This window comes from Salvelinus sp. IW2-2015, unplaced genomic scaffold (genome assembly GCF_002910315.2).
Source record: "Salvelinus sp. IW2-2015 unplaced genomic scaffold, ASM291031v2 Un_scaffold871, whole genome shotgun sequence".
Taxonomy (NCBI): domain Eukaryota; kingdom Metazoa; phylum Chordata; class Actinopteri; order Salmoniformes; family Salmonidae; genus Salvelinus; species Salvelinus sp. IW2-2015.
In genome coordinates, this window is record NW_019942634.1 from 398,264 (window position 1) to 424,603 (window position 26,340).

General features: G+C 41.2%; 1 protein-coding gene across 2 annotated transcripts in view; it reads right to left on the reverse strand.

Moving 5' to 3' along the window:
* Positions 1–322: 322 nt before the first annotated feature.
* LOC112069049 (MAGUK p55 subfamily member 3) overlaps positions 323–26,340 on the reverse strand; it is a 30,316-nt gene continuing 4,298 nt past the window's right edge. Inside the window, exons 2-19 of one of the 2 annotated variants that reach the window (XM_024136312.2) lie at positions 15,014–15,174; positions 13,814–13,932; positions 13,404–13,481; positions 13,133–13,213; positions 12,390–12,527; positions 11,878–11,959; positions 9,630–9,715; positions 9,417–9,491; positions 8,590–8,786; positions 8,177–8,241; positions 7,740–7,757; positions 7,463–7,504; positions 5,857–6,018; positions 3,497–3,577; positions 3,093–3,186; positions 2,652–2,760; positions 2,179–2,298; positions 323–1,637 (exon numbers count right to left, since the gene is read on the reverse strand). In XM_024136312.2, coding sequence (XP_023992080.1) covers positions 1,455–1,637; positions 2,179–2,298; positions 2,652–2,760; positions 3,093–3,186; positions 3,497–3,577; positions 5,857–6,018; positions 7,463–7,504; positions 7,740–7,757; positions 8,177–8,241; positions 8,590–8,786; positions 9,417–9,491; positions 9,630–9,715; positions 11,878–11,959; positions 12,390–12,527; positions 13,133–13,213; positions 13,404–13,481; positions 13,814–13,932; positions 15,014–15,050 — 1,767 coding nt within the window. In that variant the 5' untranslated portion in view covers positions 15,051–15,174 and the 3' untranslated portion in view covers positions 323–1,454. The remainder of the gene's footprint in view (positions 1,638–2,178; positions 2,299–2,651; positions 2,761–3,092; positions 3,187–3,496; positions 3,578–5,856; positions 6,019–7,462; positions 7,505–7,739; positions 7,758–8,176; positions 8,242–8,589; positions 8,787–9,416; positions 9,492–9,629; positions 9,716–11,877; positions 11,960–12,389; positions 12,528–13,132; positions 13,214–13,403; positions 13,482–13,813; positions 13,933–15,013; positions 15,175–26,340) is intronic. The other variant, XM_070438385.1, reaches the window with a different exon arrangement.

Consider the following 26,340-nt stretch of genomic DNA (forward strand, 5'->3'; position numbering starts at 1 on the left):
CGGAGTTGCCCTCAGAACATAACTGAATGAGGTAAACCCCTCTGGGCAGAATTCCAGGGCTCTTTCTCAATTATTCTTTCCTCCATTTCTTGTCCTCTCCTGGCACCATTGACTAAATATCATTCCAAAAATGTGTATAGAGAGGGACCAGGAAATCTGGTCACAATGCGGACATAGTGGACGCATAAGAGACACATTTTAATACCATGAGGAGACGCAGTAAACTGTGATCAGATCAACTTTATCAAATCAGAAAAACCACATGATGGTGCCAGGTGTAACCACGGCTAGGACATTGAAGAGTGAGGCCAAATCAACAGGGTCACCTTGTATCTTTAAGGAAGAGATTTTATTGAATTCCATTTGAGAGATTTATCACAAGCACACAGTCCTCAGTATTAATTTGCATACAATGAGTAATCATAATTGATCATTCATAATGAAATCCTATCTCCATCTTGCCCACATCTGTTATGTATCATTGAAAACCAATATTTGTACTGCATTCTGTTTGATGTTCAGTACTTACTAGACTAATCTACTGTACACATTCTAGATTATTATAGGATGCACGGCTCTGATAAATAGTATACATTTTCAAGACCATTAGTCTCACATGCAAGTATTATATGCTTTTTCATGGTTGTTGCCACATTGCTAATTAGGAGTATTATGCTCTACTATAGATCAAGATGGCGTAGGCCTACTCACAATACAGGTGAATGCTCAGTAGGAGTYTGTGGATGCATTAAGTTATTGAGCTTATTTTGGCAGATTTCTGTGGAGTCTGAGGCTACAATATGTTACCCTTCCATTTGGGACTTACAGTATCTTAGCCTACTGATCAACAACATTTGATTACTATGCTTTAGTTCAGCCAGTATCCACAAGTCCCCATTGCGCARAGCCTCTATTAAAGATTAAGTAAACAGGACAAGCTCATACAATGAGGATGAATGAATAATACAAATGTTTAAACTGTCCACAATTCAGCAATGCAAAATAGACTTGATCTTGAGGTGACCACAGCCAATACTTCTGATCCAACGTGTAAAGGCAACGACAAGGCTCTTAAGAGTCCGTCAAGAGCCAGGCAACCCAAACTGCTCCAAATGATTCCACTGTATTCACTTGAGTCACCACCGGTAGCCGTTGTCCTAGTGGAAAGGTCCCATTCCCAAGTTCCCTCMTTGTCCTCCACTCATCTCAATGTCAGTTTGCCACCACCAACACCATCACTCTGGCAGTGGTAGTCTCTCGTGACTGTTAACATAAGCGCATCTGAGATTTGGTTCTGGCTTGTGAGATTATGGTAGTGATTGAACACAATGGCAGTGAAACACTTACAAGTTCAAACCCATTCCCATTATCTCAACGTCACCCMCTAGTTTCTAATGGCATGGTTTTAATTGCGTTATATGCAATAGCCCCTCTGTAGCGCCAGGGAGTGTATGCTAGGTGGTTCGGACCCAGCAAATAGGCACCCAGTGAACCTCCGTCTCAACCCTCTGCAAGATATCCCGGAGTTCTACACAGGCACTGGCCAAGTCCTCCTTCACTAGTACCCGGTCCACCAGGTGACCGTAGCGCTCGTCCATCAGCACGGCCGACTGCCTCATTTCCTGAAGGTCCTCCTCCTAACCACGGGGCAGAGAGAATGGAGAGAGATTCGGGACTATCAGATGTTTTAAAAGCATTGGTTTTACTGTAGCTACATACCTATGTATTATCAATAGGATGTGACTGCCATCCATACGAGGTTGGGTGTGTCCATAGGGTGAGTTTGTCTTAAAGGTGTAGGTTGTCTATAGGATTGGTGGGTTGTCTATAGCATTGTTGTATTGATAGGGTGAATGTGTTTGTTTTTAAATGTATATTATGGTCTTCAGTCTGTAGTGTGTTGTCTTGGGGGAAAAGGTTATGCCTAAGTGTGTGGCTGGCATGTGTGTGGTTTTTCCTGGTTATGCAACCAGTATCAGGAAAAACTCCTGTCCCTAAGTGTGTGTGTGTGTGTGTGTGTGTGTGTGTGTTGTGTGTGTGTGTGTGTGTGTGTGTGTGTGTGTGTGTGTGTGTGTGTGTGTGTGTGTGTGTGTGTGTTGTGTGTTGTGTGTGTGTGTGTGTGGTGGTGTGTGTTGTGTGTGTGTGTGTGTGTGTGTGTGTGTGTGTGTGATGACTCACAGTGATGCCTACACTGAGTGACGAAGAGGAGCCGTGACGTTTGCAGTGGCTCTCATGGATACGAGGCTTCACAAATATGACATAAGGCTTAAACTCAGATGTCCATAGGACCTTCAGTGCCTGATGGAGAACAGAACACATTCCTCATCATGATGGTCATCCTGGACGGCACAATACACATGGTTCGGGTTGACCTCAAATGGTTTACACAGAAATAGCATAAGACACATGCACGTTGTGCCATAGTCACAAACTTTTGTTACATAACGTATAAACACTGCAGGTAATAGTTTAGTTTTTTATTCAGTCGATTGTGTACATGTCACTGTACTTACAATATTTATGRGAATCTGTTGGTTGAGGTCAGTAGAGGAGGGTGGAGTAAGGAAAAGGGGAGGACCGTTCCATTCCAGCCATTACAATGAGTCCATCGTCCCCATTTTCCCCCTCCACTGGCTGAGATACATACATACCTCTGGTTGTACATCCACCAAGCAAATCTTATTTCGATCCAGCACACTGCGGATGGCCTCCAGACTGGTGCCATAGAAGTTATCCTTGTACTCCCCATACTCTATAAAACTGAACAAACAAAACATAGCCTAAGACAATGCAGTAGAAACAACATTTCTTTATTATTGATAAATACAAAGGGCCTCTATTCAATCTGTATCGCTGCGTTACAGATTCCGCAATAGAAATGTTAAGGTAATTTCCGATTGAGCCGGCATATGCAGCGCTTACCGTGAATGCAGTCTCAGCTAACGCGGGAACATTGCCTTTAAATTTCAATCAGGATTTAAAGCTGAACTTCCGCAGATTGAATTGAGCCCAATATCTATCTTCACAACTTTCCTTAATTTKTTTTTTAAAATGATTAGCTAATCTATATAATGTTAGAAGTATGAACTAACATGTTGCTCTGAATGTCAGCCTCAAAGGCCTTTTTAGTGATGAAGTTGTACTCCACTCCCTCCCTCTCGTGACTCTTCTTGGCTCTAGTGGTGTCTAGGGTGGAAAGGAAATTCACAGATACAATACCAAGAATAACATGGACACAATGCCACTTATTCTGTGTGTGTGCGTCTGCGAGCGAAATGTAGTCACGTGTGTGTGTGTTGTGTTGTGGTGTGTGTGTGTGTGTGTGTGTGTGTGTGTGTGTGTGTGTGTGTGTGTGTGTGTGTGTGTGTGTGTGTGTGTGTGTGTGTGTGTGTGTGTGTGTGTGTGTGTGTGTGTGTGTGTGTGTGTGTGTGTGTGTTGGTTTGTGGGGGTGGAGAGAGAGTGTGTGTGTGAGAGTGAGTGAGTGAGTGAGACTCACGCGGTACAGCCACACCAAAGTGGCAGGGATTCTCAGCGATCACCTTCTGTTTGAGCTCATTAATTCTGGCCCCAAGGGAACCTGTGGCCAGACAGACAATGATAGAACACCTTGTTTACCAACCGTCTGAACACTTGTCGTCAAGTCTACATTACATAGGCAGACATGTTTATAGTGCAGGTCAGTAGAGGCCAGTCCAGGTAGGAAGGACCTCCCTTGTAAAGGGAGGAAAAGACCTCCCTTGTACCTTTCTAAATGTCTCTATAAGGYAGTGTGATAATGTCAGTAGCGGTCGGTGCCGTTTAAGATGAGGGAGGGCGATTATTGTTTTATGAGCATGGCCTTATTTCTATTACAGCATATTGGATGACTGTCATTCATATTCCATTCACCCAGTTCAAAGTAACATCGCTAGGTTTAGGCTACTACATGATACTCAAATTTTCCCTATACCCATCATGAGGATGCTACAACCTAGCTTATGAATGAAAGTTTACAATGTAGGTGCAGAGGTCGAGAGCAAAATGTGAGTAATCAAGGTGACAGAGACACATTCAATACCGCTTTGCACAATCTTGCCTGTATCTAACTGATCTAGGGTGTAAACATTTGTCCAACAGTTGCAAACGAGAGTTTCTATTTGACAAAWTCAGGTATGTTTGATTCTGTTCAGGGAAAGTTTTTCAACAGAATCAGCTGAAGGATTAGACCCCTGATCACACACAAACACCGTTCACTTTCATAGCAGCCACGTACAAACATCATAATCACATAATTCCTTCTTGCATCTACGTGCTCCTCTTTTCACCTTTTCCCTTCGRTTGTGGACTTCAGTGCACAACAAATCAGCTGTCTGTGACCAGGCGAAAACACTGTTCCAAGCCAAACCTTCATATCATAACTGCTAACCGCTACACACAGCCTACATCATTGTCACCATATTCACTAACATCATAGTCAACATAGCTACTAGACCTATCGCGTTAGTTAACCCGCTACCATCATGCAGTACAGTGTACAGTCAAATGCTTACATTGACTTGGAAAAGTTCCAGTGTTGGATAGCCATAACCAGCTAGCTAACATAGCATCTCTTTCTCTTTGAGCCGGGTGTTTGAGTAGGCTAAACTAGCTAGCTGCATTCACAAGCTAAAAATACGACATCGCTCTCTCTTTTGCTCTCTCGCTTCTCCTTCATTTTTGAAGAGTTCAAAACTGTTCAACTATTGTCTTTCTCTCTCTTTGAGTCAACTACTCACCACATTTTATGAACTGCAGCTGTAGTTTATGCTTTCAGTACTGATCCTGTGATTGTGTGGACAACATATCAGTTCATGCTGCAAGAGCTCTGATAGGTTGGAAGATGTCCTCTGGCAGTTGTCATAATTACTGTGTAAGTCTATGGAAGAGGGTGAGAACCATGAGCCTCCTAGGTTTTGTATTGAAGTCAATGTACCCTGAGGTGGACGGAAACTAGCAGTCCTCCGGCTACACTATGGTGCTACACTACAGAGTGCRGTTTAGGCTACTGTAMACCTTCATTGCAAAACTGTGTGTTTTAATAAAATGTTTGGTGACATTTGAATATTTTTAGTATAGTTTTATCTAAAAAGTATAACTTTTGTAATGTAACTATTTTTATTTTTATGAAATTCACTGTGGAGGATGGTCCTCCCCTTCCTACTCTGAGGAGCCTCCATTGGGTAATGTACATTTTTGATCAATTGTTGTAGATATTAATAACYCTTTCAATGACAAGCACACACAATTCAACCGATCAGGTAAGGTTCCTCAATAAAACAATGGCAGTATATATTCAGTACCAGTCAAAAGTTGACGCACCTACTCATTCCAGGGTTTTTCTTTATTTTTACTATTTTCTACATTGTAYAATAATAGTGAATACATCAAAACTATGAAATAACACATATGGAATCATGTATTAACCAAAAAAGTGTTAAACAAWTCAAAATATAAGCTGAAGCTGAGATAATGCCAAGAGTGTGCAAAAAGCTGTCATCTAGGCAAAGGGTGGCTACTTTGAAGAATATAAAATATATTTTGTTTAACACTATTTTGGTTTCTACATGATTCCATATGTGTTATTTCATAGTTTTGATGTCTTCACTATTATTCTACAACGTAGAAAATAGTAAAAAATAAAGAAAAACCCTTGAATGAGTAGGTGTGTCCAAACGTTTGACTGGTATTGTATATATAGAGAGTATATTTTTAACACAACTAGCTAACATTATGGATTGGTAAATTCAGAAATCCTAAATCTCATACCTGTAGTTCAATATATCCCAAGACCATAGTCAGCTTGACACTAATAACCTACAGAGCCCTCATGTCCTTTACCTATCAGCACCACTAGGCGAGGCCTCTCGCTGGGGCGGGGCTGGTAGCGTGTCACTTCCTCATAGATTAGGAAGTCCAGCAGGGCCGAGTCTGGAGTGTGAGGCTCTCCCGGMGACCCCTGTCGATCTTTTCTACTCAGACAGAAACTTCTGCGTAGACCAGCTGAGGTAACAGTCACACGAAAAGACAGACAAATATGAGGGACAGACAGATACAAAACGCAAGAAAGAGCACTTAACACTTTAGTCTGGGTGCCTAAAATGAACACTTAAACCTTTTTGCTGTGTACCTGACTGTTTTTTAAATTAAATAACACAACATTGATGATTCATAATTTGCGAAAGCAGAGACAAAGTAGCACTCAGGCTAACTTCACAGTATAATTTAGAGAGAAGCTTTTTTCAGAAAAGGCTTCCAATCACAAAACGTTAGTTTGCCTGAACAAAGGGCTCCAGATAAAATGATCAATTTCACCCTCCCCACAAAAAAATATGGAAGGAAAAAGCAACATAACACACACACTACGACGTGAATAAAAGTCTGTAACGGTACCTGAGTAAAAATCCAAGGAAAAAGCATGGCCACAGGAAGCAGGGGTCGCTTTACTCTTATTGGGAAAAACTACAACTAGCATTAGACCACTACTCAACCAGCCCCAGTGTTTGATATGGTGCAGCAAAGGAGCAGATCAGCTTGGTTGAGTTAGCCATGAGTCCAACGCAAGGCCTCTTTAAAGGCAAGCACCAATAGACAAAAACACAAGAAGCACCTATAGTGAGGCGCAAACACCAAGCACCACAAAAGTTCACAGCAATGGCGCTCAACAAAAGGCCACAGAGCATACTGAAAGTAGACAAGAAGCACACCATGCTAATAGCACMAACACATTGCTAACAGTTTGTTGAATTGGATGTGGATTTTTTCCCCCATAGGAGCACAACTTTAATTCAACCAACCACAATTGAAAAGGAATTGATCCAACTCTGTTCGGGAAACCAAAAAGGAGGTGGCAAAAGTGTTCYGCAGCATTAAGCCACAGTAAGACACTTCTAACATAGTATGAAAGGTGGATCCTGTYTTAGCAATTAGCAAAGCAGTAGAGATACTAGCTAGAAAGGTGGWTGTGGGTTTGAGGACCGGGGAGTGCAGCAAAGTTGTCATATAGGCCACGTTCGAGGSCACCCACATTGCAGGTAACCACTTCAATATGATAATGTAATCTGACGCACGACTGCAATGGATATGATGTAGTATTCAATCATTGGTTAACGTGTGCAGTGCGACTGCTTTGCAGGCGGTCTGGAACATGGCCATAGTCACAAGGAAGGGAAAGGTCAAGGTGAAGGAGATGTGGTGTGATGGAGATCTTGTAAACCTTCGCTTAAAACTCTCAAAAAGGGACTAGAGCTACATAGTAAAGACCTCATCAGGGTAAATAATGGTGTCGTAATGCATTAATTTGAACAAAATGTGTTTCAACAGCCCACATCGACCTTTCAGTGAGTGGATTAGCTTGGCCGCGAGGCTCGGTAAAGCTTCGCTTTAGCGTCGGTGGGCTAGAAATGAAGCGCGTCGGCGAGTGGAGCGTAGTCCGTGATGCCCTCACCTATGTCTTGTCCACTCTGAGAGCCCTCACTGTCACAGTCTGCTGTAGGGAGGCAAGCAGGGAGAGAAGACAGGGTGAGAGGGGGAGGGTAAGGAGGGAAGGGGTGTGTGGACTGTGGAGGTTTCTGAAGTGTCCAGGAGGGGAGCTAGGGTGGTAAAGCAAAGCAGGCAGGTGTGTTACAAGTATTGGGTCAAGGCAGGTAGGGTACGTAGGCAAAGGAAAATAACATTGGACAAGTGTCTGTATGTGTGTGTGTGTGTGTGCGCTCTCCACCTACCTCTTTCAGCCGGATCATCTGAGGTGAGCAGTAAAGGGGGGGGAAATTAACACAACTCAAACAGGCAGTGCCCACATGATAAGTCATGCATTTTTGTCAAGGTACAGATAACATGAGAACATATCAAAATGTAAGACCTCCCAGTCAACACTCAGACAGATAAACATATAAGAGAGGACAGTTATATTACCCTTTGTTTGCCCACCTACAGATMTGTTGTCATATTTGCTTCCGAATTGGATAAAAAGATGAACCATRGGAGGATCATTTTCAAATCCCTCCTCTCTTTTGATATCCTTTATCTTTTTTTCTCTTTCTCTACATAAAGTATAAGAGTTTCTAGAATGCAAATAATACAATGCAGACAAAACTGTTTTTATTACTAATGGTGTGAAATATAAGTGATCATTGGGAATCGGTGTATTGAGAGAGCTTACATGTGGGTGTTTTCGGTGACACAGGCGCCTGGTAAGTGCCCATCTTTATTCTGTATTTAAGACGCCTGGGAGAGGTGTAGATGGGATAAAAATCCCACAAAGTTAAAGGAGACTCAATTTGACATCATCATACACAGCGAGGTGACTTCCAGCTTACAGAAAATCAACAATAACAAAATTCTAATCTGCCAAGACTAACACTACTGGCTCTTCCCAATATCATTGGCAATTATATCCCAACAGTGTTTGGAAAATGCAGAATACTCATACAAATCTATTTCTCAAATTAAAGGTAAATTCAGCAATATGACATCATATACAGCAGGGGCCTTAAGTAAGTTGTCCTTGAGGCATGTCCATTATTCTGTAGTCTTTAAGGTTTAAACCATTCTAAAAAATTCAGTCTTGCCTACCTCTCCTGAAACTGTGTAGAGGGGATTAGGGCGGCCCTCAGGTTGCTGTCGCCCACTCTCTTGGCCTGCCACCAGGTGGCATCGTCCTGGCTCACCACCTGCAGGATGTCCCCCRGCTTGAAAGGAAGTCCCGCCTCCTGGCAGGGCGTGGCCTTGTCCTCAAAGGGGGTGTAGTCAAACAGGGCCCTCAGGTAGACCTAGTACAGGAAGAGCAGGGTTCAAATCATGACAGGGGTGCATAGACATTCTAAAGAGAAGAATAGGTGCATCTCTCACCACAATTAAAATATGTCTTATTTGAACTTACATTTAAGGGATGCCTTACAAGCCTCTATGGGTTTTCTACCCCTCTTTTCGTTTGCCTTTTAAACTRTCATCATATTGTTTTGTACTTTCTTGTGTGCCAATAAATAAATAGCATGAGCTGGCACACACCCAGAGAAAATGATTTTGTGTAGAGGTGCTGACTATATAAACTCCCAGTAATTTATTGGGTAAAGCYCCAARGTTTCGGCATCACTGTGCCTTCAAGTTGGTGTTTTACCCAATAAATTACTGGGAGTTTGTATATCTTTATTTATTTTTTATAGCTGCCAATACATAAATAAAAGCATAKCATTCTGGCCATCAATGGCCTTCATAACGATTTGACTGTCAATGGACTATGAACATTCCTCAGAATGTTCATAGTACATAGAAGTATGCATTGTAATTCTATGGCTGGATACTCTCATAACAAATCAGGGTTGTGTTCAGCAGGGAGAAAACGTTTTCACACTACCTGAACTGGGGCAATAAGAATGTAATGTTTTGGTGTTCCTCCTCACCTTGCTCTCCTTCAGCCTGTCTTCCTCTGCAATGGCAGGGATGATCTTCAAAGTGATGGAGCCTTGTGACTGGGACTGGTTAAATAAAAGTCAAAAGGATAAAGCACGAGGCTAACATTACCTTGATAATCAATTACTGCAGTTCATTGTCTTCAATGAAAACAATGATAGCCTGTATAGTAGCTAGATTAGAGAGCAAAGCATTACACCTACCAGAATCTGACTGATCTCATCTGGTCTTTTGTGAATGATCAAGTTTCCGTTGACCTCTCGAAGTTCATCTCCCACATGCACCAGACCTTGAGGGAGGGAGGGAGACACACAGACACACAGACACACAGACACACAGACACACAGACACACAGACAGACAGACAGACAGACAGACAGACAGACAGACAGACAGACAGACAGACAGACAGACANACAGACAGACAGACAGACAGACAGACAGACAGACAGACAGACAGACAGACAGACAGACAGACAGACAGACAGACAGACAGACAGACAGACAGACACACACACACACATGAAACAACACACACACACACACATGAAACAACACAAGCAGTACCAGTCAGTCAAACACCAACATGTGCATTTACTTTCTAAAATATATGAGCTAAACCAAACACAGACACCGTCAATAACATTTCCATGGCAATGGCAGTGACCAGCTTTGACTGCAACCCCGCTCAGTAATAATCTGCAAAATGCAATCTTGTGACACACGCCTAATCGCAAGGATTTGATGTCTAGTCTATATACAGTAGTGACTAGTTTTATTTCTGTGAGGCCATGACATATAATCCCTTCTCCTGTCAGCATTTCAATATTTGTTCAACTTCAAATTTGGGTATAAATCGGAAGTTCTTCCTTCTCTGTCTTCAGAATGTCGTGGTTGAGAGAGATGGATTTGCTGCCTRGAGTCATCCAGTTGACTTAAACCAAGAAGTTTGACTTTTGAGGTGAGGACTTTATGACCATGAATAACCTTCATTATGTTGTAATAGGTTGGGATGCTGTCCAATAGATAGGCTTGAGTTGAGTAAAGTGGAACTGTAGTTTCAGCCAGGTCTCATAGAATAGACCTAACATAGTACACTTAAATCCGGCACACTCAAATTAGTATGATATGATGCGTGTGGTATTGTTAGGTTGTAAATAAACTGTGTAAAAACTCACGGACGATTATTAAAGCTCAAACCAAGTTTATACACCCAAAGGGTCAGACAGCTGAACAGACCAAGACATGTATTGTAAAGTGGTTGTTCCACTGGATATCATAAGGTGAATGCACCAATTTGTAAGTCGCTCTGGATAAGAGCGTCTGCTAAATGACTTAAATGTAAATGTAAATGTTCCCACCAGCACAAGTATATAAACCCTAATTTGGGTGAAATCTCCTCCTTCCCTCTAAACATTACATATTTATTGCTAGGCAGGAAGTTAAGTGATGGGGGTAATAAACTCCCTTAATCTGACCTGACCTCGGCCCACACTCCTCACTAATCCACAGCTCTCCACCCTTATCAGTAACCGCAACCATGTGATTGCCTTTCCTTTACTCAGTACATTCCAAGCCCATGGCTCATATCCAACCTTAATTGACTCCACCATACACATTCCTCCTACAGATAATCATTKACTTTTGGTGTCGAAACCAGACTGTGGCCCTTCTCATTTCCATAGGATACCTGATGATTAACAGTATTTCAAGTTTAGAAGTCAGAACCCATCAGTATGGTTACAGAAGACAGAAGGTTACTTAAGGCTGGTTGGTCAGGATGGGTGGGCGTATAACGCGAACGTCTAGCAACCCAAAGGTTCCGTGTTTGAATCTCCACACAGACAACTTAAGCATTTTAGCAACTTTGGAACTACTTGCTACTTTTTAGCTACTTTGCAACTACTTAGCATYTTAGCTAACCCTTTAACCTAACTCCTAACCCCGTAACCTAACTCCTAACCCTAACCTTAACCCTAGCTAACGTTAGCGCTATCCACCTAGCTAATGTTAGCCACAACAAAATGGAATTAGTAACATATCATACTTTTTGCAAATTCGTTACACATTATACGAATTGCAATTRGTAACATATTGTACGAATTGCAATTCGTAACATATCATACGAATTGTAATTCGTAGCTCATCATAGGATGGACATCCACACATTAATACATACCATACGAAATACTAATACGAATCACACTAATTGGAGTGTCTCGGATTTATATTTACTATGTTACGTCTACCCCTGAGTCCAGGTTGGTAGTTTATGAGGGTGGGTATGAATGTGGATGAAAAATGGAGGAGGTAGGGTACTTTGGTGGTGTCGGTACGGGGAAGGATCTAAGATATGGTTGGTACAGTACCATATGAGCGGTAGGGCATTGTTGTGGGAGTGAGGGTTTGTGCTGTGTGTGTGTACACGTGCTTACACATGCTGCTCTCTTACCACTGCGGTCCGCAGCCCCTCCCCTCATGATCCTGGCCACTATTACAGCCCCTGTCACCTCATCTCTGCGGATGGTCGCCCCCTGGAAAATTTCAACAGGTGATGCGCTTAATTATAGCTCCCAGACACTTAACTAGCTCGCAGACACTTAACTAGCTCGCAGACACTTAACTAGCTCGCAGACACTTAACTAGCTCGCAGACACTTAACTAGCTCACAGACACTTAACTAGCTCGCAGACACTTAACTAGCTCACAGACACTTAACTAGCTCACAGAAGACAATCGCAAAGCATGACACCTACCTACTTATAGCCTTTCAAATTCTAAATGGTTGAGTATGGTTGTGCGTATTATATTTTAAATGTACCACTGGACTCTCAAAATGAATTTCCATGAAATGAGGGTCAGAATCTCATGCACCCACAATAAAGTATTGTAACGTATATTGTAAGCTAACGTAAATTGTACTGCATATTGTATCATATCACATCATATCCTATCAAGACTCACCAGGGGCTCCTTGTTCTTCACCAACCGGACGATCTTCACAGACTCTTCCTCCAGCTCGTCGTCCACTTCGTCTGGCAGCGGGGGCAGTACGGGGTCAAAGTTCTTCTGGGCCACCGTGTCATGGGCTGCCAGGATAGCCTATAGGTCAGAGAGAGACAGACCATAGTGAGATGGGACACATCCTAAACAATGACGATGATAATAAATATTTTGTTTCCACTAAAACTGAGTGGGACAGACAATCCATCAATTCAATGAGCAACGCACGGAAAGAGAGAAAGGATGAAAGAGAGGCACAAAGAAATTGAGACTGAAGAACCTTGAGAAGAGATTGAAAGAGAGAGACAAAATCCCCCCAGGCTATTGTGCAAACGAGCGTGTATAATGAAGATATTACTATACTAATGTCATGAGCTGTGATTTCTTCCCTAGCTGTTAGACATAAAAAGCCATTAAATTGAGCATAATGACCTTGATTAATGTGACTGAAGAGGACTGTCTGTGGCTGCCTCTGAAATGGCACCCTATTCCCTATGTAGTGCACTACCTTTTCACAATATGTAAGGAATAGGGTGCCATTTGGGACTCAGCCTGTGTCTGGGCTGTAAAAAAAGGCTTAGTGCTTGCTTTTGATGATGTTGAAGAGATAAAAAACAAGAGAGAGAGAGAGAGAGAGAGAGAGAGAGATAGAGGGAGAGAGCGAGAGAGAGACGCGTGTGTGTGTGTGTGTGAGACATGTGTACCTTGAGATGAGGAGCACTCAGAAGCAGAAGCAGTTCCCTCTCATCACCTTCCATCGGTCCATTCTGAATCTCCTCAGCCAACTGTCAACCAGGGCATTAGGATGTCATCATAAGTAGGCCTAAGACATATTGCTGGTGACTCAACACAACTGAATCTATCTTCCTGACATTTATTAACTGGGTAGGTGAGAGCAAAGTTCCAGGAGGCATCCACCATATCTTCTTCACCTGCCCTGTGTTTTCAACTCAGTGGGGTTGTGGGTGTACTTACATCCTCTGCCAGACAGGAGGCGCTGTGGAGTACTGGATTAGGGCTCTGCCGCTCATACTGCCGCAACTTCTCATGGATCTGTGGTACAACACATCAGAGGCTGGTGGGAGGAGCTATAGGAGGACAGGCTCATAGTYATGGCTGAAATGGTATCAAACACATCAAGCATATGGAAACCACGTTTGACTCTGTTCCGTTAATTKAARTCCAGACATTACAARGAGCCCGTCCTCCTATACCTCCTCCCACCAGCCWTCTCTGCAACARACATAGWATGAAGATCAAATTCAGCCTGCCTTGCCTATAAGARCTGAAGACTTAAGTTAGCTCCCAGAGCCTAGGCTACACAGCATTAACACAACTTTGAACCCAGTGGGRTACATAAGYGGGACAKATCTTTAGGGTTGTACCTTCATCAYATACGCCAGGCTCTTCTCYCTGAAGACATCCTTGAGGAACACCAGGTCTTCTTTGTGTTTMGCATCAGGGTGGAGCTGAGAGGTGAGAAGGGCCAGAGTCTCATGCAACCCTACAACGAGAAAAGCATGATCCCATTACAGGGCAACAGTGGTGGAAAAAGTACCCAATTGTCATAATTGAGTAAAAGTAAAGATACCTTTAATAGAAAATGACTCAATTAAAAGTAAAAGTCACCCAGTAAAATTCGACTTGAGTTAAAGTCTAAAAGTATTTGGTTTAAAACATACTTAAGTATCAAAAGTAAAAGTATAAATCATTTCAAATTTCTTATATTAAGCAAACCAGACGGCAACATTTTCTTGTTTTTTTAAATTTACGGATAGCCAGGGCCATACTCCAACATTCAGACATAATTTACAAACAAAGCATGTGTGTTTAGTGAGTACGCCGGATCAGAGGCAGTAGGGATGACTAGGGATGTTCTCTTGATAAGTGTGTGAATTAAACAATTTTTCATGTCCTGCTAAGCATTCAAAATGTAACGAGTACTTTTGGATGTCAAGGAAAATGTATGGAGTAAAAAGTATAATATCTTCTTAAGGAATGTAGTGAAGTAAAAGTAGTCAGATATATAAATAGTAAAGTAAAGTACAGATACCCCAAAAAACTACTTAAGTCAAAATACTTTAAAGTACTACTTAAGTACTTTACATCACTGCAGGACAAGCACACTACCTTCTCTGCCATCAAGGTAAAAACCTCTTGGCAGAGGCTGTACTACCTTATAGGCCTTTTCATATTGCATGCTGTAGCCCAGTGCTAACGACAAATAATATTCAAATGAAGGGACAACAGAACTCTGTGATTGGCTGGCCCCAAAACGCTGGTACTAAGAAGAGCACTCTTAGCTCCCAAGTGGTAGGGGGCTCCCGAGTGGTGCAGCGGTCTATGGCACAACATCTCAGTGTAAGAGGTGACACTACAGTCACTGGTTTAAATCCAGGCTGAATCACATCCAGCCGGGATTGGGCAGCGCACAATTGGCCCGGCGTCGTCCGGGTTTGGCTGGGGTAGGCCGTGATTGTAAATAAGAATATGTTCTTAACTGACTTGCCAAGTTAAATTAAAAATAAAAATAATGTAGTAACATGAACATTATACATGAGTCTTAGCCATGTGTCTGCCCTTACCTGTGCTTCCAGAGAGGTGAGGCATGGCTTCAATCATTTAGAAGCTGGAAGGGCCAGCTAGTGTAGACTCAGGATGGACAGAAAAGGAAGATAGAGTTGCTGGAGCTTCTTTCTCTACCTCCTTTTTTTTATTATCCAGATTTATACCCCGGCTGTCAAWCCTACAGGAAATAAAACAACAACAAAACAAACGGCTAGTTCTTCTTTATTTAATTAAATTAGATTTTACATACAAAATCAAAAGGTATCCATCTCAAAATAGTCTTCATGCAAAACAGAACTTAGATCACTTGATAAAAAAAACTTAGGGGCTTTCAAATGCAAGCCCTGCTYCTCTCGAATGTGTCTCTCTTAACCTCTTAAATGTAACTAAATGTAATCGAAAATGTAATCTACGTAAYCCCCAAAAGTAATTATTGAGCCATTAACAATAGTAATGTTGCATACTCCAAGAAAGGTTAAAATCTCACCTTTCTGGTAAAAAMAAATAGTAAAAAATTGCTGAGGTGTAGTCATTTTTGAGGACCCAAGCTCAAGTACACCGTACAAACATGATGAAAATATGAAATATTTTATATGATGTATTTCCTATTCAACAAAACTGTATGAATTAMGCTTGAAATGAATTTTTTTCTAAATATAGTATAATTKATTTATAAAACGACTAACTATAATATTTCAGCTTCCTGTAAAATACAGAATTTGTATATTTAGTGTTAGAGAAAATGTGCATACTTTCTCAAGTTCTCTCTTGATCAAAAAGTCTGCCCCCATCGCTGTGAACCTCTCACAGAACTCAAGCTTGGCTTCCTGAACTTGTTAGGAACTCGCCTTTCATCTCATATTAATCTTGTCCGTCTATGACAAATGACTGACATGTATGTAGTTCTGTCCTTGAGCTGTTCTTGTCTATTAATGTTCTGTATTATGTCATGTTTGGTGTGGACCCCAGGAAGAGCAGCTGCTGCTTTCGCAACAGCTAATGGGGATCCTAATAAAATACCTCAAATAACAAATACTAAACAACGTGTTTGTTTCAAATCTATGAATTATTTTAGATTACTGGCTATAAATCGATCCACAGTGCTACAGTGATGAAACCACTCTCTCCTGACGTGTTACGATGTAAGGATTTCAGGCATAAGTGGCGGCAGGTAGCCTAGTGGTTAGATCGTTGGACCAGTAACCGAAAGTTTGCTAGATCGAATCCCTGAGCTGACAAGGTAAAAACCTGTCATTCTGCCCCTGAACAAGGCAGTTAACCCACTGTTCCTAGGCCGTCATTGTAAATAAGAATTTGTTGTTAGTAAAAAAATTATAATATTTGTTGTTAGTGGCAATGAGGTAGGTTGCAGCCCGGAGTTGATGGACAGTTGGAAGAGCAAATTAAATGGTAGGAGGGACATCCCAGCTTCAAGTGGTGTCAGATTTCATATTCTGCTTCACACAGGCAGAAGATACATACTCTTGTGTCCATAAGAATCAGGGCTACTGCTCAACGCACATTTTGATTTATAAGCGAAAATGTCGATGAGAACCGGTACTCGACCACGCAGGTCCCCAAAATAGGGGACTTTACTTTACAAGCAGTTTAAAAAAATCTTAATACTAAGAGTTAAAGGTCCAATGCAGTTGTTTTTATTTATTTTTACCTCAATATCAAAATAATTTCTGGGTAACAATTTCTTAAGCAAGAATTTTCTAGGACTTTCTGGGAGTGGTCTGAGTGGGGAGGGGGAAACTGAAAATTAGATGTTATTGGCAGAGAGGTTTGGAACTCTCTTATTGGTCTAATTTACTGCATGGTGATGTCACCATGGAAGGCCAAAACTCCATCCCACCAAAGCAGGCTGAAATGTCAGGTAGTCTTGTTAGACAGCTCTTACACTAAAAGGGCATTATCATTATTTTCACAATTTCACAGTGTTATTTCACCCTCAGTGTGGAAATACATAAAATCACATTTTTGACTGCACTGGGCCTTTAATGTGCTGTGTTCAGTTTCTTGATGGAGTAGGGCCAGCAGAGCTGATCAGGAATGGGAAAACTTTCACACCTGTGCACTAATATGGCTGACTGTGGAGTCATGGGAAGTGTAGTGTGGGTTTTCTAAAAGGGAGAGGACAGCATTTCCCTAAGGCTGCACCTGTTGACACTATAGCCTACATAGTTATGGACTTATGATTGAAATTGACATACCAATTAAAATACTGTATAGTACTCACTTCTCATCCCTCACAGGCATATAGGCGCACAATAGCTCTGTTTCGAATGCCATACGAGCACACTACTTAGAATTAAATAATGTCATGTGCATGCATTCAAAATAGTATGCTAATATAGACATTGGAGCGTAGCCATTTCCTCAAGCGAGACATAGTCAACCTGAGAAATAAGTGTGGGAGGTCAGGAAACCCGTACCACCTTCTTTCATGGAAACGTCAGTCCATGCTCCATCATACAGCCTSCAGTGATTGACACTAACTGTGTGTGTGTGTGAGAGAGACACACCACCCTGTGCTGAACCAAAAAAAGCAGTTGGAAACGAGACAAAAAACTGTTACTATTCCCTGTTACGTATACGGTTGACCTTTCTTATCTGTTAATTATATTTCATTTATTTATTTGATCATTAAAAGTACATTAAAAGGCTCTGGTTTACTACGGTATACCTAAAAAAATACATTATTGGAGGACAATATACATTAAAGCCCAAAGGCTTATTTCCATTGTGGTCCTCTAAATACCAAATTGCCCCATTAACGTTTTCAGCTGATTTGTATGGGTTATCTATCCTTGGTAATCATTTGTGTAATCCTATAGATGGTGCTGAAATAATCTGTAGAAAACGACACCATGGCATCTTTTCCCACTATGGAAAATGACTCACAGATAACAGAAGGGTGCTCTGTGTGTGTGTGTGTGTGTGTGTGTGTGTGTGTGTGTGTGTGTCGTCTGTAGAGGTGTGTGTGTGTGGTGTGTTGTGTGGTGTGTTGGTGATGTTCGTGCATGGTGTTCTTGTGTTGTGTATTGCATTGTATGTATGTATGTATGTATGTGTGTGTGTTTGAAAGAGGGAGAGAGATTGTGTTTGTGTGTGTGACTGAGGTGTGTGTAACCTGCATTACATGATTATCCCGTACTATAAACAAAAGCACGCATCAATCTTCTCCATTAACTTACAAACCCAAACAACATAATCATACAAATGAAAAGTTGAATCCAAACAACATGATGATTGCATGCCTGCACCATACACTGCATCTTACTTTATCTTCCCTGGAAAAACTAACTGTGTGTGTGTTACCCATAAGTTAGGTAACATAGCTTGCATGCTAACATGAAATACAGTAATGAAAGTTTAGAGAATGTTATGGCTAGTGGCTACCAATTGGGGTCAGATTCCTTTTAAATTCAGAAGGTTAACTGCCATTTGTCAATGCTTCTCAATGAGGACATTTTGAATTTGAGTTGAATTCCTGAAATGACTGAATTGAAATGGCATTGACCCTAACCATGGTACCTAATTGTTCACCCCGCTCCCACCTAGGAGGAGGAGACAGTACAGGTGCATCAAAACTGGGACCGAGAGTTTGATAAGCAGCTTATAACTTCAGGCCATCATACTGTTAAACAGCCACCACTAGCCGGCCTCCGCCCAGTTCCCTGCCCTGAACCTTAGTCACTTTAACTAGCCGGCTACCCCCCCGGTGATCTACCCTGCACTTTAGAGACTGCTTTGCACTGAGTTGCAGTTCATATAAGTCAGTCAGTCAATTTAAATAAATAAATTAGATCCTAATCTACGGATTTCACATGACTTGGCAGGGGTGCAGCCATGGGTGGGCCTGCGAGGTCATAGGCCCCACCCCCCCTTAGACAATCCCACAGGTGACAAAGCCGGATGTGGTGCTGGCGTGGTTACATGTGGTCTGCGTTTGCGAGGCCGGTTGGATGTACTGCCAAATTCTCTAAAACAACGTTGGAGGCAGCTTACGGTAGAAAAATTTACATTCAATTCTCTGACAACAGCTCTGGTGGATATTCCTGTAGTCAGCATGCCAATTGCACGCTCCCTCAAAACTTGAGACATCTGTGGCATTGTGTTGTGTGACAAAACTGCACATTTTAAAGTGGCCTTTTATTGTCCCCAGCACAATGCGCACCTGTGTAATGATCATGCTGTTTAATCAGCTTCTTGATATGCCACACCTGTCAGGTGGATTATCTTGGAAAAGGATAAATGCTCACTAACAGGGATATAAATACATTGATGCACAACATTTGAGAGAAATAAGGTTTCTGTGCGTATGGAACATTTTGGGGATTTTCTATTTCAGCTCATGAAACTTGGGACCAACACTTTACGTGTGGCGTTTATATATATTTTTCAGTGTACACTGTATATACAGTGCATTCAGAAAGTATTCAGACACCTTTACTTTTTCCACATTTTGTTACGTTACAGCCTTATTCTAAAATTAATTACATTGATGAGGGGGAGAACAATCTTCACACAATACACCATAATGACAAAGCAAAACCCTTTTTTTCCCAGAAAGGTTTGCATATTTATAAAAATAATTCACCGGAAATATCACATTTGCATAAGTATTCCGACCCTTTAGTCAGTACGTTGTTTAAGCACCTTTGGCAGCGATTACAGCCCTGAGTCTTCTTGGGTATCATGAAAAAAGCTTGGCACAACTGTATTTGGGGTGTTTCTCCCATTCTTCTCTGCAGATCCTCTCAAGCTCTGTCAGGTTGGATTGGGAGAATCGCTGCACAACTTTCTTCAGGTCTCTCCAGAGATGTTCGATCGGACTCAAGTCCGGGCTCTGGCTGGGCCACTCTATGGGCATTCGAAACCACTCCTGCTTTGTTTTGCATGTGTGCTTATGGTCGTTGTCCTGTTGACAGGTGAACCTTTGACCCAGTCTGAGGTCCTGAGTGCTCTTGAGCAGGTTTTCATCAAGGATCTTTCTGTACTTTGCTCCATTTATCTTCCCCTCGATCCTGACTAGTCTCCCAGTCCCTGCCACTGAAAAACATCCCCACAGAATGATGCTGCCACCACCATGCTTCACCTTAGGGACGGTGCCAGGTTTCCTCCAGACGTGATGCTTGGCATTAATGCCAAAGTGTTCAATCTTGGTTTCATCAGACCAGAGAATCTTGTTTCTGCTTTACGTGCCTTTTGGCAAACTCCAAGCGGGCTGTCATGTGCCTTTTACTGAGGAGTGGCTTCCGTCTGGTCACTCTACGATAAAGGCCTGATTGGTGGAGTGCTGCAGAGATGGTTGTCCTTCTGGAAGGTTCTCCCATCTCCACAGAGGAGCTCTGTCAAAGTGACCATCAGGTTCTTGGTCATCTCCCTGACCAAGGCCCTTCATCCCCGATTGCTCAGTTTGGCCAGGCGGCCAGCTCTAGGAAGAGCCTTGGTGGTTCCAAACTTCTTCCATTTAAGAATGATGGAGGTCACTGTGTTCTTGGGGACCTTCAATGCTGCAGACAATTTTGGGTACCTTCCCCAGATCTGTGCCAAGAACAATCCTGTCTTGGAACTCTACGGACAATTTATTCGACCTCATGGCTTGTTTTTTGCTCTGACATGCACTGTCAACTCTTATATAGACAGGTGTGTGCCTTTCCAAATCATGTCCAATCAATTGAATTTACCACAGGTGGACTCTGATCAAGTTGTAGAAACATCTCAAAGATGGCCAATGGAAACAGGATGCATCTGAGCTCAATTTCAAGTCTCATAACAAAGGGTCTGATTACTTATGTAATTAAGATATGTTTTTTTATTTTTAATACATTTGCCAAATTTTCTAAAACCTGTTTTCTCTTTGTCATTTTGGGGTATTATGTGTATATGTATATATATATATATATATATATATATATATATATAAATATCAGAACGAAATTGCTCGCTCTGATATTTCGTAATTTCTTTATTAGAACTTGTTTGGTTATTTGTGTATTGTTTAATAATTGTTATTTGCTAGGTATTATTAATGCACTGCTGGAACTAGAAGCACAAGCATTTTGCTGCACCTGCAATAACGTCTGCAAATCTGTGTACGCCAGTGGAGGCTCCTCAGAGGAGGAAGGGCATCCTCCCCAGTGAATTTCATGAAAATCTAAACGTTAAAACATTGAAAAAGTAATCCTTTTTAGATAAAACTATACAAAATATGTTCATGTCACCAAATAATTTATTAAAACACAGTTTTTCAACGAAGGTATACAGTAGCCTCAACATCACTCTGTAGGGTAGCACCATAGTGTAGCCAGAGGACAGCTAGCTTCCGTCCTCCTCTCCTCATTGACTTCAATACAATACAAAACCTAGGAGGCTCATGGTTCTCACCCCCTTCCATAGACTTACACAGTAATTATGACAACTTCTGGAGGACGTCCTCCAACCTATCAGAGCTCTTGCAGCATGAACTGACATGTTGTCCACACAATCACAGGATCAGAGAATAAATCTAGAACTGAATGCATAAGCTACAGCTAGCTAGCACTGCAGTGCATAAAATGTGGTGAGTAGTTGACTCAAAGAGAAACAGACAGATGAACAGTTTTCAACAAATGAATTTCTTCAAAAATTAAGGAGAAGCAAGAGTGAGAGAGAATATTTTTTTCCACTCAATTTCACTCACTTAGCTAGCAAATGCAGCTGGCTTGTTTATTTACTCAGCATCCCTTTGTTTGAGCCGGGTGTTTATGTTAGTTAGCTGGCTATGACTATCTTAAAAAAAAAAAACGTTAAAAAAAATGTATCTACACTGCTCAAAAAAATAAAGGGAACACTTAAACAACACAATGTAACTCCAAGTCAATCACACTTCTCTGAAATCAAACTGTCCACTTAGGAAGCAACACTGATTGACAATAAATTTCACATGCTGTTGTGCAAATGGAATAGACAACAGGTGGAAATTCTAGCAATTTAGCAAGACACCCCAATAAAGGAGTGGTTCTGCAAGGTGGTGACACAGACCACTTCTCAGTTCCTATGCTTCCTGGCTGATGTTTTTGGTCACTTTTGAATGCTGGCGGTGCTTTCACTCTAGTGGTAGCATGTAGACGGAGTCTACAACCACACAAGTGGCTCAGGTAGTGCAGCTCATACAGGATGGCACCAATTCAATGCGAGCTGTGGCTAAGAAGGTTGCTGTGTCTGTCAGCGTAGTGTCCGAGCATGGAGGCGCTACCAGGAGACAGGCCAGTACACCAGGAGACCGTGGAGGGGCCGTAGGAGGGCAACAACCCCAGCAGCAGGACCGCTACCTCCGCCTTTGTGCAAGGAGGAGCACTTGCCAAAGCCTGAAAAATGACCTCCAGCAGGCCACAAATGTGCATGTGTCTGGCTCAAACGGTCCGAAACAGACTCCATGAGGGTGGTATGAGGGCCGAACGTCCACAGGTGGGGGTTTGTGCTTACAGCCCAACACCGTACAGGACGTTTGGCATTTGCCAGAGAACACAAGATTGGCAATTCGCTCACTGTGCCCTGTGTTCTTCCACAGATTGAAAGCAGGTTCACACTGAAGCACACCATGTGACAGACTGTGACAGTCTGGAGGACGTCGTGGAGAACGTTCTGCTGCCTGCAAGCATTCCTCCAGCATGACCGGTTTGGCGGTGTCCAGTCATGGTGTGGGTGACATTTCTTTGTGGGGCCGCACAGCCCTCCATGGCTCACCAGAGGTAGCCCTGACTGCCATTAGGTACGAGATGAGATCCTCAGACCCCTTGTGAGACCAGATATGCTGGTGCGGTTGGCCCTGGTTCCTCCTAATGCAAGACAATGCTAGACCTCATGTGGCTGGAGTGTGTCAGCAGTTTCCTGCAAGAAGGAAGGCATTGATGCTATGGACTGGCCCCCCCCGTTCCCCAGACCTGAATCCAATTGAGCACATCTGGGACATCATGTCTCGCTCCTCCACCAACGCCACGGTTACAACCACAGACTGTCCAGGAGTTGGCGATGCTTTAGTCCAGGTCTGGGAGGAGATCCCTCAGGAAACCATCGCGCCACCTCATCAGGAGCATGCCAGGGCGTTGTAGGGAGGTCATACAGGCACGTGGAGGCCCACACACTACGAGGCCTCATTTTGACTTGTTTTATAGGACAGTACATCAAAGTTGGATCAGCCTGTAGTGTGATTTTCCACTTTAATTTGAGTGTGACTCCAAATCTAGACCTCCATGGGTTGATAAATTTGATTTCCATTGATCATTTTTGTGTGATTTTGTTGTCAGCACATTCAACTATGTAAAGAAAAAAGTATTTAATAAGAATATTTCATTCATTCAGATCTAGGATGTGTTATTTTAGTGTTCCCTTTATTTTTTTGAGCAGTGTATTTTTATTTTTATTATGAACACAACAAATACAAAAAACTGAAATATACAAACAAGAGTACATAAACCTAACAGGGGTATTACATATCAAGATTCATTTTCAATTTGTTATACTTTTATGGTGCGTATTGCTTTTTTGTTTTTACATTTACTGAGCATTTAAATATTATTTTGAAATGATATCTTAAATAATGTGAAGAGGGGTTTGTTCTCTGCCCACTTCTGTCACGTTCCTGACCTTATTTCCTGTGTTTAGTCTTGTTTAGTTGGTCAGGACGTGAGCTGGGTGGGCATTCTATGTTATGTGTTTGGGTTCACTATGTTGGGTTCATTCAACTAGCCTGATATGGTTCTCAATCAGGGGCAGGTGTTTTACGTTTCCTCTGATTGAGAACCATATTAAGGTAGGCTGTTCTCACTGTTTGTTTGTGGGTGATTGTGGCTGTGTCTGTGTTTGTTCACCACACGGTACTGTTTCGTTTCATTTGTTCGTTTGTTCCTGTTCGTGCGTTCATGTTTTATGTTCTCATGTTCAGGTCTGTTCACGTCGTTTTGTTGTTTTGTAGTTTATCAAGTGTTTTTCGTCTTCGTTGATATTATTAAAAGTATGTATTCAAAACACGCTGCATTTTGGTCCGATCCTTGCTCATCCTCAGACGAGGAGGAAGACGAGCGTTACAACTTCATTTTATGGATACAGAATCTTCCATGAAAGATAAACAAATTAACAATGAAAGTTAAATCAGGGTCCATATCATTTGGATCAAAATAAAAAACGTAACATCAGAGTCTCTCAAATTAAAATTAATAGTCGTTTCTTTTAAATAATATCTTCTAACTCACTCCAAAATCTTCTGACATAAGAGCAGTCCCAAAATAAATGGTCAAGAGTTTCTGGGTCACAACCACAAAATACACATTTGTTATCAATAGCTATTTTAAGTCTGTGTATAATAAAAGTTCTTTACAGGGTAGATTCTATGAATGAGTTTGTATGATACTTCTTTCACCTTATTAGATATACAATATTTACCAGACAACAACGAAACTTTGTTCCTGTTCACTTGTCCTTGGGCCGCATTCCAGTAAATGTTAGCAGAGGGAATAGTAACATATTGACATAGTTTCCTTATATACATGTTATTACATTTATAGTTTAAAATGTAAATTCCTTCTAATTGTATTGAGGCTACAAATTCCTCAATAGTTGCACTTGGAGTAGTGTTATATTCTCCTAAAAGAAGAATAGCACCTTTAGGGACAGCTCTAACAACAATTTGATACTCCTCAGGAGTGAATGTAACAATGTGTGTTCTCATAAATGCGGGATAATCATATAGTTGTCCATCATTATTCAATAATTGTCTTTATTATTCCAGATTGTATACATATGTGGTGAAAAATGTTTGTACATGAAGTTCCAAGTTAGAAGTACTTGTTAATGAAAGTTTGCAAACTTAATAGGGATTTTACCCATATCAAAGTTGCATTTTAGTAAGAATTCTAGACCACCAATCTGTTGGAATATTAAATTAGGGATGATATTCAAAATGCAATCCTTATTTCTTAAATAGTTTTGTATCCATTTAATCTTAAATATTATATTTTTTATAGTTTTAAAGTTTTATAGTTTTAAAATCCAGAGCATTCAACACTCCCTCACTTTGGGTACTTCATATTACTGCTTTTCTTAAATAATGAGGTTTATTCCTCCATATGAAGTTAAATAATTTAGTATCAACCGTTTTAGTTACTGACTGAGGAACATCCAAGGCAAGGGAGGTATAAACTAATATGGACAGACCTTCAGATTTTGATAAAAGTACACGTCCAGATAAAGAAAGATCTCTTAATAACCAGAAGTTAAATCTCTTTCCAATTTTCTCTACAATAGGAGAGAAACTTAAGTTGGCCCTTTCTTTCTGATCTTTGCTAACTTTAATACCAAGATATGTGATCACATCTTTTACAGGGATATTACATACTGAGTTTAAGTCACATCTTTTCAACGCAAATAATTCACATTTCCTAATATTCAGAGATAAACCTGATACATGTGAGAAGACATTAATACACTCAATAGGTTTCCTGACTTCATTATGATCTTTCAAAAAAATGGTGGTGTCGTCAGCCAATTGTGAACATTTTTATCTCTTTGTCTTGTATCTGAATACCCCTAAAACTATCCTTATTTATATGATGTGCCATAACTTGTGTGACCAATAAAAATAAGAAAGGAGAAATTAGGCATCCTTGCTTAATTCCACATCTAATGTCGAATCTCTGTGAAGTACCATGGGATAATTTAACAGAGCTTACTATTATTGTAAAGTGTCTTAATTACACCTTGAAAATATTGACCAAAACCCTTAAAAACCCGTCAAAATCAGTCTCAAATTGTTCTTTTTCTCAACTGTATCAAATGCCTTGTAAAAGACTACAAATAAAATAAAGCTATCTTCCATAATGTGCTCATTGTAGTCTATCAAGTCCAATACTAGTCGAATATTATTACATACATGTCTGCCCTTCATAAAACCAGACTGGGTATCATCAATGATTTGGTCAAGACCTTTTTTTAAGTCTTTCTGCAAAGATGGATGCAAGTAGCTTTTCATCATTGTTCATTAATGTGATTGGTCTCCAATTTTCTAGCATCATAGAATCTTTGTTTGGTTTGGGTATTACAGAAATGAGGCCTTGTGTCATAGAAACAGGCAGGACCCCTAAATCAATTGCCTCCTTAAAAACATTAAATATAAATTCAATAATATCCTCCTGAAAATATTTATAGAATTCACTAATAATGCCATCATTCCCTGGAGATTTGTTCTCTTTTATCTTGCTGCTGGCTATGACTATCCAACATAACACTGGAACTCTTCCAAGTCAAGTTAAGGTAAGCTTTAGGTTTTATTAATTTATTGCCACTGGGGCCCGCCAGT